The sequence below is a fragment of the Emiliania huxleyi genome (assembly GCF_000372725.1).
Source record: "Emiliania huxleyi CCMP1516 unplaced genomic scaffold EMIHUscaffold_242, whole genome shotgun sequence".
Classification (NCBI taxonomy): Eukaryota; Haptophyta; order Isochrysidales; family Noelaerhabdaceae; genus Emiliania; species Emiliania huxleyi.
Genome location: NW_005200233.1, coordinates 1,107 through 12,439, shown reverse-complemented (window position 1 = coordinate 12,439; position 11,333 = coordinate 1,107). Strand labels below are relative to the sequence as shown.

The 11,333-nt window shown below is 62.1% G+C and overlaps 2 protein-coding genes across 2 annotated transcripts; one reads left to right on the top strand and one right to left on the bottom strand.

Annotated features, from left to right (window-relative positions):
* Positions 1 to 1,533: 1,533 nt before the first annotated feature.
* EMIHUDRAFT_315176 (putative 2-oxoisovalerate dehydrogenase alpha subunit mitochondrial precursor) lies at positions 1,534 to 3,259 on the top strand (the record flags this gene model as incomplete). Its single annotated transcript, XM_005778572.1, has 6 exons — positions 1,534 to 1,799; positions 1,886 to 1,889; positions 2,036 to 2,087; positions 2,157 to 2,337; positions 2,599 to 2,710; positions 2,876 to 3,259. 6 exons carry the CDS (start codon positions 1,534 to 1,536, stop codon positions 3,257 to 3,259), a joined length of 999 nt encoding a protein of 332 aa, XP_005778629.1.
* A 1,250-nt stretch (positions 3,260 to 4,509) lies between these two features.
* On the bottom strand, positions 4,510 to 9,120 carry EMIHUDRAFT_418728 (hypothetical protein). Its single transcript, XM_005778571.1, has 13 exons — positions 8,623 to 9,120; positions 8,255 to 8,344; positions 8,088 to 8,115; positions 7,447 to 7,561; positions 6,792 to 6,941; positions 6,285 to 6,384; positions 6,076 to 6,149; positions 5,789 to 5,820; positions 5,364 to 5,504; positions 5,176 to 5,247; positions 4,992 to 5,026; positions 4,880 to 4,915; positions 4,510 to 4,804 (listed from the first exon to the last, which is right to left on the bottom strand). The coding sequence occupies exons 1-13, from the start codon at positions 9,106 to 9,108 to the stop codon at positions 4,703 to 4,705; spliced, it is 1,461 nt and encodes a 486-aa protein (XP_005778628.1). The 5' UTR covers positions 9,109 to 9,120; the 3' UTR covers positions 4,510 to 4,702.
* Positions 9,121 to 11,333: the final 2,213 nt, after the last annotated feature.

The following is an 11,333-nucleotide window of genomic DNA, read 5'->3' as shown; positions in this document are numbered from 1 at the left end:
TCACAATCAAGAGGTCCTCACGAGCGGACCACAGCGCCGAAGGCGCACGCGGCCTCTCCTCCAACACAGAACTGCTCTGGGCGGCCAGCACTGACTCAGCACTGACTGGACCCTTAGATCCGCAGAGAGATGCTCGCATGCTAATGAGCGAGACGGGGGGGGGCGCCCCCGGCCCCTCTCGTGAGGACCTCTCGGTGCGTCTATCTAACAAGGACCCTTCGCGGCAGCGCACCCTGCACTCCAACTACCGCGAGGCAGAGGAGGCCACATTCGAGAGGCCACATGAGATCGGCCTCAGTCATTGAGTCGCGTCGCCGGCGATAAAGTGCGCAATTCTGACTAGGAGTTCATCAAAATCAACAAATCAAAACCAACACAGTGTAAAAGAATTTCCATAGAAGCACTCCAAGTGCTCCAAGTGCTCCAAGAAGGAGAGATTTTGCGAGGAGACGGCTTCCCTCTTCACGCACGATCCTTGTTTCCAACACTATTCACCTTCACAGAGCTTCTGTGCTTGGAGGAGAGGCCTTCGGCACCGCCGCCGCTGCTGGAAGGTCCTCCGTCGCAGCGAGGAGGTCCTCACGAGAGGTCCTCACGCGAGTCCTCACAGTGCGGGCCTCTCACCTCAGGTCTCTCATCGAAGTGGCAATCCGACAGACTGCTGAGCTGCTATGTGGCAGCGCAGGCCGCTACACGCGCGGTGGGACGCAGCCAGCGGAGGTGCCACGAGCCCCAGCGTGCCACACACCCCAACATAACCCTCCTGAATGAGCGGTAAGCGACGTGTATAAGAATTTTACAAGAAAAGGCGGTCGCACGACACGATTCACGCGACAGGCGAGGCGCGGGCGATGGCTTCCTCAGAAGCCGTCGCCCGCACCACAGGAGCCCGACCCGAGCAACCCCGCCCCAACCCGACCCGACCCGATCCACCCTGTTGCCTGTATGTAGAGTTTTTGTTGTATGTACAAGAACGCAGTGTGATGTCAGAGCCAACCTCGTGCACAAGATAGTAACAGCTGTCGGAGTCGTCTTCCTCGGCTTCCTTCCGCTCGGCTCTACGCGGTTAGGACGCTAGGATCCGCTTGTGAAAAAGAGCGGTCCTATGCTAAAATTCTTTTATTTGACGCGGGAGGAGTCGCCCCCCCACGGCCCTTCCAGATGCTCTCCCTGCGGCGCGCCTCCTCGCGCTGGCGGCCGGCCTCCCGCCTCCTCTCCACCTCGCCCGCCGACCTCGCCGCCGAGAATGCGCGCTTGCGAGCCGAGCTGTCGGCGCTGCGCGATGCGGCGGCAGCCAACGGAGCGGGCGGGGCTGCCGGTGCAGCCGCCGCCGCAGCCGCGGAGCGCACGCTCTTTGTGGGGGCGCGGTCGAGCTACACGAGCGAGCTTCGCTTCTGGTGCCCCGAGGAGGGCCCTCCTCCCTCTCCGATGCCCTGCTTCCGCCTGGTCGACGACTTGGGCGAGGTCGTGCCGGGCGCAGAGGCACACGTCCCGCAGCTTGACGAGGAGGTCTGCCTCCGCATGATGGAGACCATGCTGCGAGTCTCCGAGTTTGACAAGGTCTTCAACGACGCGCAGCGGCAGGGCCGCATCTCCTTCTACCTCACCTCGCGCGGCGAGGAGGCGTGCTCCGTCGGCTCGGCGGCGGCGCTGCGCGAGGACGACTGGATGCTGCCGCAGTACCGCGAGCTGGGCTCTGCGCTGTGGCGAGGGATGACTTATACGGACATCGCCAACCAGGCCACGGGCAACCGGCACGACCCCGCGCACGGACGGCAGCTGCCACTGCACTACGGGTCGTACGAGCGGAGGATCGCCTAGTCAAGTCGACCGTCGGCACGCAGTGCGAAGCTTCTCTGAACTCTCTCGGAACCTTCTCTCCTAGGATCGTCTATGTCAAGTCGACCGTCGGCACGCAGTGCGAAGCTTCTCTGAACTCTCTCGGAACCTTCTCTCCTAGGATCGTCTATGTCAAGTCGACCCTCGGCACGCAGTGCGAAGCTTCTCTGAACTCTCTCGGAACCTTCTCTCCTAGGATCGTCTATGTCAAGTCGACCCTCGGCACGCAGTGCCCGCACGCGGCAGGCGTGGGGTACGGCATGAAGCGGCGAGATTACCCGAGATTACCCGAGATTACCCGAGATTACCCGCGGCAGGCGTCGGGTACGGCATGAAGCGGCGGGGCGGCGGGCAGGTCGCCCTGACCTATTTCGGCGAGGGGTGCGCGTCGGAGGGAGATGTGCCTTCTGCCTTCAACATCGCCGCCGTCCACGGCTGCCCCACGATCTTCTTCTGCCGCAACAACGGCTACGCCATCTCGACAAACGCCTCGGAGCAGTACTCTTCCGACGGCGTCGCGCCGCGCGGGCGCGAGATTCGCCGAGATGCGCCGAGATGCGCCGAGATGCGCCGAGATGCGCCGAGCGAGATGCGCCGAGATGCGCCGAGATGCGCCGAGATGCGCCGAGATGCGCCGAGCGAGATGCGCCGAGATGCGCCGAGATGCGCCGAGATGCGCCAGGGTGTGTGTTGAGATGCGCGAGCAGTAGCGCGCAGCGCAGCACCAGGCACTGTTCTCTCAATCGCACAGCTGAGCAGGTTCGCGTATGGCATGCCGACGATACGCGTCGACGGCAACGACCTGCTTGCGGTCTACGCGGCGACTGCCGCCGCGCGCGCCATCGGTGCCGAGCAAGGGAGGCCGACCTTGGTGGAGGAGCGATCTCGGCTGTAGCTTGGCTGCATCTCGGCTGTAGCTCGGCTGTAGCTCGGCTGTAGCTCGGCTGTATCTCGGCTGTATCTCGGCTGTATCTCGGCTAGATCTCGGCTAGATCGTGGTGTCTCGATGACGTGCCTCTGTGCCTGACCGTCGCAGGCGATGACGTACCGCGTCGGCGCTCACTCGACCTCAGACGACGACTCAAAGTACCGCGAGCCTTCTGCGCCAGAGGAGGGGTGGGACGACGAGCGCTCCTACTGGGAGGCGCGCTCTCCGATCGTCCGCTTCGGGCGCTACCTTCACCAGCGCGGCTGCTTCAGTGGTGCTGACGAGGAGCGGATGCGGCGCGCGCTGCGCAAGGAGGCGATCGCGGCGCTGTCGGCGGCGGAGGAGGCGGGGAGGCCGTCGCCGCACCACCTCTTCACGGACGTGTGGGACGTGGAGCCGCCGGCGCTGCAGCAGCAACGTGCCGCGCTGCAGGAGCACATGGCGAGGCACCCGGCGGCGTATGACAAGTTCCCGAGTTTTTCCAGCCAGTGAGCGGAGCGTCCCGTCTGTCGCTCTTAAAGAGCCGTACAGCTCGCTCGCCTCACAGACTCGCGCGCGTGTGTGTGTGTTTCTTATTTTACGGCGCCTCTGAGATGTCTCAGGCTTTTGCGCTTATTTTTGGACATCTCTGCCTGGAAGAACAACTGCTCGTGGCCCTTTTTTTCACTAAAGCACATGCGCCGGTGTTGATCGCCGAGAGAGGGACCGGCGGCACGCCAGGGCACGACCGGCCCTGCGGCGGCGGCCGGCGGCGTGGGTGGGGGGGGTGGGGGGAGGGGGCTGGGGCAAATCCTGCGGCGGTTAGGAGCTCGTGGGCGACACCGCACGCGAGCGCACCTGTAGCGTTAGCGCTTAAGGGCCTCCGGAATCTTCCACCCAAACATGGACTTCCTGCAGCCAAGGATGCGCAGCGCCCCCGCGGCCTCCTCCTTCTGCCCGTCCGTGCCGCCGCGAGCCAGCGCCACCAGTGGCGCGATGCCGCCTGCCTTCGCGATCGCCACCTGGTTGTCGGCGTTGTTGTAAGCGAGGCTCGCCAGCGCCCCCGCGGCCCACTTCTTCTGCCCGTCCGTGCCCCCGCGAGCCAGCGCCACCATCGGCCACCTGCCGCTCCACCTCCGCCTCCACAGCGTACTCGCGCGCCTGCAGCCGGTCAAGGATGTCCGCGTCGCGGGCGAGGTTGTAGAATTGGAGCAGCAGGTCGAGCTGGCTGGTGATCTCAGAGTCCAGCTGCGAGAAGGTATTGCCCCTCTTCACATTTAGCGCGTGCCGCAGCCAGCCCTTCTTGCCAAATGCAGCGACCGCCGAGCGCACGTCTTCGAGCAGCCGCTGCAACTCGCGCATCCGGTCCTCGACGCTCGCGCGGCTCGTCACGTCCATGCGTTTCACGTTTTGAGCCATGAGCTGCAGCAGCTCGAGGACGTCGATCGTGCGCTGGGCAGCGGACAGCACATCGTTGATCACAGTTCGCGACGCTTGCACGACTTGAAGGACGCCGCGAGCCGCGCTACACACCGCCGGAATGAGAGGCAGCCCGGCGCCCTCGCCGATCTTGAGCACGGTGTCGACGAGCTTCAGACCCGTTCGGACCTTGTCGAGCGCTCGCCCCGCCGACGCGAGCCGCTCGACACCAGCCTCCATAAAGCTAGATCGGCGGGCACTCAGATACCCGGTACGGCGCGAGGCGTTTCGACGCACCGACGCGCCGTGGCGCGCTCGCCCTCCAGCAATCAGCTGTAGCCTGTAGCTGTACTTCCTGCCGCCAGGAGTGCAGAGATTTCTCTCCCCCCGCGGGGCAGGAAGAGACAGTTAAGAGGCCCAAGCCGAAAATCACACGCACTGACAATCGAGAACGGACAGACATACATTGATTGACTAGTCAGACTTGCAACGCGCGTTTTTTTCAGTCTCAGATCGGCGTTGCATCCTCTGTGTGCATCAGCTGTACTTGTACCGCTTGTACCTCGCCACCCGCCCCTCCGCCGCGAGCCGCAGCAGCTCCGGCGGCACCTCCTGCTTTGCGTCGCGCAGCACCTGCACCTGTTCACAGCCAGACACGCGCCTGTGAAGAGACGCGAAACAGCGCAGAGTTGTGGCCGCCGCGCGGGTCGGCGCCAAGTCGTCGCACATGCGTGCGTCGGCCGGCGTGACCTGCGAGAAAAAAGAAAAAAAAGCTCGATTTGCGGCTCGGACGAATTGTGCTTCCTTTTTTCTCGCCCGGCGTGACCAGCGTGTAGGCGCGGCCGACCTCGCCGGCGCGGCCTGCCAAGAAAGAGAGAGAGATTGGTGAGATGAGACGCTGTCCACACCCGGTCGGCAACCCGCATGGGTTCGGGGGATCGTCCGGGTAAGGGAGTGCGAGCTGAGTGGGTGTGGGTGGGCGGTGCGTGGCAAGACTGGGCAATGCTCGCCGGTGCGTCCGATGCGGTGGACGTACGCCTCGGACGTCTCCGGGCAGTCGACGTTGATCACCGCGGCGACGCCTAAGAAAGAAATCGAGGACGCGTCTCGCGGTGGTATATACGCTAGCTCAGAGACGGCTTTTGACGTCGCGATGCGGAGATGTGGCTGCGTGCAGCGCAAACCAAGAATGGCCGACGCTGTGTCTCGAAATATCTCGGCCTTCTCTCGCCTTTGACGTCGAGGCCGCGCTGCGCCACATCCGTCGCAACGAGCAGCGGGTGCTCCGCCGAGCGGAACTGCTGCAGCACCCAGTCGCGCTCCTCCTGCGGCTTGTCGCCTGTTTACTAATTATTAAATATTAACTAATTTTAATTGCAGGACCCAATCGCGCGCTCCTCCTGTGACTTGTCGCCTGTTCATTAACTAATTAATGAATGTTAACTACTTAATTAAGTCGCGCCCCTCCTGCGGCTTGTCGCCTGTGAATGGGTACTCATTGCTTCAACACTGGCGCGTAATCATCCCCTCCTCCCTGCGGCTTGTCGCCTGTGGATTGGCACCTCACTAGTCTGCACTCAGTCATTCCTCCTCCATCCCCATCCTCTTCCTGCGGCGTGTCGCCGTGCAGCGCGAGAGCCGGCCATCCGTCGAGCCTGGGGGAGATACGGGGAGATATGGGGAGATACGGGGAGATATGGGGGGATGAGGCCATCATCTATCGAGCCCCAGCTCTCCACATATCTCCCCGTATCTCCCCATATCTCGAGCCTCAGCTCCATGGTCGGCTGTATCTCCCCATATCTCCCCATATCTCCCCATATCTCCCCATATCTCGAGCCTCAGCTCCATGGTCAGCTGTATCTCCCCATATCTCCCCATATCTCCCCATATCTCCCCATATCACGAGCCTCAGCTCCTTGGTCAGCTCGTCGCAGCGCCGCTTGGACGACGTGAAGAGCAGCAGGCGCGAGCCATCCACAACCTTAATTAAGTAATTAACATTAATTAATTAATTAATTAATTAAGAGCAGCAGGCGCGAGCCATCCACAACCTCCTCGAGGAGCGTGAGCAGCGCCTCCACACAAACGGTGACGACTCATCACTAACCACTACTACTGTGTCATCCTCCTCGAGCAGCGTCAGCGGCGCCTCCATCTTGCCCGCGTCGTCGCAGAGCAGCACGCGCTGCTCGATGGAGGTGTTGGCGCGGCCTAAACTTGCTCTCACTAGGTCTTCATCAATGGCATCGACCAGCAAACTGCTCGAAGGAGAGGCGGGACACTCGACCTAATGGACACTCGACCATTCACACCACAACTTGTCGACGGATGGTCGATGGGCAGGGCGGCGCGGGCCTATTGACAGCCGCAATTCATCAGAAATGCCCACTGCCAACAGCTGCTCGACGGACAGAGTGGCGCGGCCGGAGGTGGCGAGTGCTCCACCGACCTGCGGGGGAGATACGGCGAGATATGCGGGAGATATGGCGAGATATGGGGAAGAGGCGAGATATGGGGGAGACATGGGGGAGATATGGCGAGATATGCGGGAGATATGACCTCCACGATGACGTGCGACGGCGCGATGAGCCGCCCCGCCAGCGTCTGCACCTCGGCTGGCCACCTAAGGAAGAGAAACGGCCGTCCTTGGTCGCTGAGGAAGGAGAGGACCTTCGTCTGCACCTCGGCTGGCCACGTCGCGGAGAAGAGCAGGCTCTGCCTGTCGTGCCGCATGTGGCCCAGGATCGCAGAGATCTGAGGCTCGAAGCCTAGTCTCCAGGAGAGACGAGATGCGTCGAGATTTGGCCGAGATCTCGGAGATCGCGGGAGATCTGAGGCTCGAGGCCGAGGTCGAGCATCCGATCCGCCTGTTAATTAACGACTGATTAACTAATGTCATTTAGTTAATTAGCCGAGGTCGAGCATCCGATCCGCCTGTTAATTAACTGCTGATTAACTAATGCCATTTAGTTAATTAGCCGAGGTCGAGCATCCGATCCGCCTGTTAATTAACTACTGATTAACTAATGTCATTTAGTTAATTAGCCGAGGTCGAGCATCCGATCCGCCTGTTAATTAACTGCTGATTAACTAATGTCATTTAGTTAATTAGCCGAGGTCGAGCATCCGATCCCGCCTGTTCACAGGTAGAGGCGTGAAGAGATCTCCCCGTATCTCCCTGCACCTCGGCTGTCTCTCGGCTGTCTCACGGCTGTATCTGTATCTCGGCTGCACCTCGGCTGCACCTCGGCTGCACCTCGGCTGTATCTCGGCTGCACCTCGGCTGTATCTCGGCTGCTTCTCGGCTGTATCTCCGCCGCGCCTCGTCGAGCGCTAGCAAGGCGCAGCGAGTCAGCTCTGTCTTCTTCTTGGAGAGCAGCTCATTCAGCCGGCCTGGGGGAGATATGGGGAGATATGGGGAGATACGGGGAGATACGGGGAGATACGGGGAGAGCAGCTCATTCAGCCGGCCTGGGGGAGATATGGGGAGATATGGGGAGATACGGGGAGATACGGGGAGATACGGGGAGAGCAGCTCATTCAGCCGGCCTGGGGGAGATATGGGGAGATATGGGGAGATACGGGGAGATACGGGGAGAGCAGCTCATTCAGCCGGCCTGGGGGAGATATGGGGAGATATGGGGAGATACGGGGAGATACGGGGAGATACGGGGAGAGCAGCTCATTCAGCCGGCCTGGGGGAGATATGGGGAGATATGGGGAGATACGGGGAGATGCGGGGAGAGCAGCTCGTTCAGCCGGCCTGGGGGAGATATGGGGAGATATGGGGAGATACGGGGAGATACGGGGAGATGCGGGGAGAGCAGCTCATTCAGCCGGCCTGGGGGAGATATGGGGAGATATGGGGAGATACGGGGAGATACGGGGAGATGCGGGGAGAGCAGCTCGTTCAGCCGGCCTGGCGTGGCCACGAGGAGCTCCGGCGCCTGCGGGAGATACGGGGAGATGTGTGGAGATATGTGGAGATACGAGGAGCTCCGGCGCCTTGCGCAAGGGAGAGAGTCAGAGAGTCAGATCAGAGTCAGAGCATCAGAGTAGTCTCGACTGCAACACAAGCTCCGGCGCCTTGCGCAGCAGCGCCACCTGCTCCGCCTTCGGCACGCCGCCGTAGACTGCGGCGGTGCGGACGCCGCACGGAGCGCCGAAGCGGGCGGCCTGAGGGTCGGCAACGGGCAGAGGCGGATCAGATATGGGGAGATATAGGGAGATATGGGGAGATACGGGCAGAGGCGGATCAGAGCAGAGACGCTTCCACTTCGCTTGGGCATCTCTGGGCGCGGTTGCAGCTCGGCTCCCTACCTCGGCTGTATCTCTCGGCTGTCCCTCTCGGCTGTATCTCGGCTACTCTACTCTCGGCTGGATCTCGGCTGGATCTCGGCTGGATCTCGGCTGCCTCTCCGCTCTCTCTCCGCTGTCTCTCGGCTATCTCTCGCCTCGCTCTCGATCTGGCAGGCGAGCTCGCGTGTCGGGGCGAGAACGAGGCAGAGCGGGCCCTCCCCCTCCTTGAGCGGCGGCTGTGCGCTTGCGTGCACGAGGGCGGGGAGGAGGTAGGCGAGCGTCTTGCCGGAGCCCGTCTCGGCCAGGCCGACCACATCCCGCCCGCTCATGGCGATCGGCCAGGCCTGGCGCTGGATAGGCGTGGGCGCGTCGTAGCCGGCGGCGCGCAGCGTGCCGAGCACGTGCTCAGGCAGCGACGCCTGCACAAAGCTGCCGACCGGCTTCGGCACGTCCTCGCCGTGGACGACGACGCCGAGCCGCTTCCGCTCGGCCTCCACCTGCTGCTCCGTCAGCGCTGCGACGGCAGGGTGCTCGAGGTAGTAGTCGCGAGTCACGAACGGCAGCGGCGGCTGCTGCGTTGTGTCGCTCGACGGCCCGGCGGCGGCATGGAGCGCGGAGCTCTTGCCGAGGCGCCAAGCCATCTAGGAGAAGGACCGTACAGCGGTCCAGCTCGCAACGATCAGCCGCTCAGAAGCTTTCATGGGCAAGGGAGCGAAATTTCTTTTTTTCGCGCCCCCGCGCCTCTCTCTGATCCCGCCTGTGGTGTTGGGTGCGAGGTCGTGGAAGCTTCGATCCCAAGGGGGGGAGCTGAGCCCACTCGATAACCAACTCTCAGGGGCAGTAGGTGGGCGAGCTTCAAGCGCGCTCATCTCGATCGTCAAGGCGTCGCTACGCGCGGTCTTCCGCGGGGGGAGCGTCGCCGACGGGTGCGGGACCGCGGCGCAGCCAGTGCCGTGGCGATGCCTCCGGCTGCTGCGGCGAGTGGCTTGCTGCTCGCTGCGATGGCGAAAAACTCGTCTCGTGGCACACCAAGGGCTTATGCTCTGTCGAGACGTGAGGCGTATGCGCCCAGGAGGGGAGGGTGCATGCGTAACGACGCTGCTAGAGATGCCTTTCGGGGCCCAGAGATAAAACTTCTGATGCCATGCGTGACCTAGTAGTGTCCCCAGCTATGGGCGTGTCCACGTTGGAGCCAGGTGTGGTGTGGACGCGAGAATAGCTCCGCCGTTCATGGAGGCAACCGATGCGAGTCGACTGGTGTGTGTCGTCGTGGTTTCGTATCAAGAATTCTCTCTCTCTCTCCGCGGCGCCGCGCGCGCGCCGCGCGCGCCAAGCAAAGGAGCTCCGCGGAGCCCCCAGGCGCCCGCCCCGGCGGTTCGCTCGCTACGCGTCGCTCACCGGGGCGGGCGCCTGGCGGCGCCGCTGCGCAAGCGTCGCTCACCGCCGGGGCGGGCGCCTGGCGGCGCCGCTGGCCGCTGCGCAAAAATTAGCCAAAACACAGGCACCACTTGTACCACTGCGCACAGATAATAAAGGGCGCGTGGCAACAATCCGCACCATACACCCACTCCAATTTCCTTTCTATTCCTGTTAGACCATACACCCACTCCAATTTCCTTTCTATTCCTGTTAGCCCAACAGAGTCATATTTCTGTGCGGGCCGCATGGTCCATGGAAGATGCACAAAGGGCTGCGCTGGCTGCCAGCCAGCCGCAAGCACACACGGCTCGAGGCTACAACCGAAGGTGCTTACAGCCTCCCCCCTGGAGAAGTAGACGTCCCTCTGTGCGCCGTCCAGGAGGTGTGCTGCGTATGAATTTATGTGAGGACCTCCATCCATTTGCGAGGACCTCCATTTGTGAGGACCTCCGATTGTGAGGACCTCCGTGCATGTGAGGAGGTGACCCCCGCACGCCTCGCATCCCCCACACTTCACGCCTGTAATGAGCAGCGAGGCATGCACGCGCAAGGCCTTCCCGGAGTACTCTATACAATGATTGTGTGCAAGGTCCTCATCACGTCCTCATGGAGAGGTCCTCACAGGGTGGAGCTGCAAGGTCCTCCAATGCAGAGGTCCTCACTGATCAACACATGACGGGAGAGACCGGGAGAGAGGCGCGACGCGAAGGGCTATAGGCTGGACGCGGTAAGGAGGAGCTTGTGCGCTTAGGGTGGGCCACTCTTGCCGGGAGGGATGTCAAAACTCGCGCCGCACGCGCTCTTTGCGCAGAAAACACATATGTGTGTTGGAGCGCAAAGAGCGGCCCATAAGTGATTAATAACACAAGAGGAGTGCGTACTGTAACTTCGCCTGGATGTGGTCTTGGTGTATGCGTGGACAATCCCTTCTGCACGTTCTTCCCCATTCTCTTCAATTCTTAAATGTGTTTGTGCCAGTGCGCGCCAGTCCCGTGCCCAGTGTTGAGGGGACTTTTTGAAAATCCGTTAATGGCCCGGAATTCTTTTTCCTGTTGTTTCTCTGCCTGCTCCTGCCGTTGAAGGACCTCGTTTGTGAGGACCTCGGCTGTTCGATTGAGGACCTCTTGGCGCCCGGGCAAGGCAGGGCGGCCGACCCTCGCATCTCCCCACGCCCGGGACACGGGGAGGAGCCCCACGGCGCCGTGCGTCAGATGGCGGCGCGTGCGCAAAGTCTCAAAACGCATCGCACTAAACAGCGTTAGAGGGAGAGTTTGTGCGCATCCTAGTGGCGGACACACACGCAGAAGTGGTGAGATTAAGGTTGTATTTCTTCTTTTCGGCGAGCACTACGGTGCTCGCGGATTCGACTGTCCCCCCGATCGTGCCCACCTCTATGAGGACGACGGCGCCTTCTAAAGGTCCGTCGCCGGCTGTGCCTCTTTGGGTA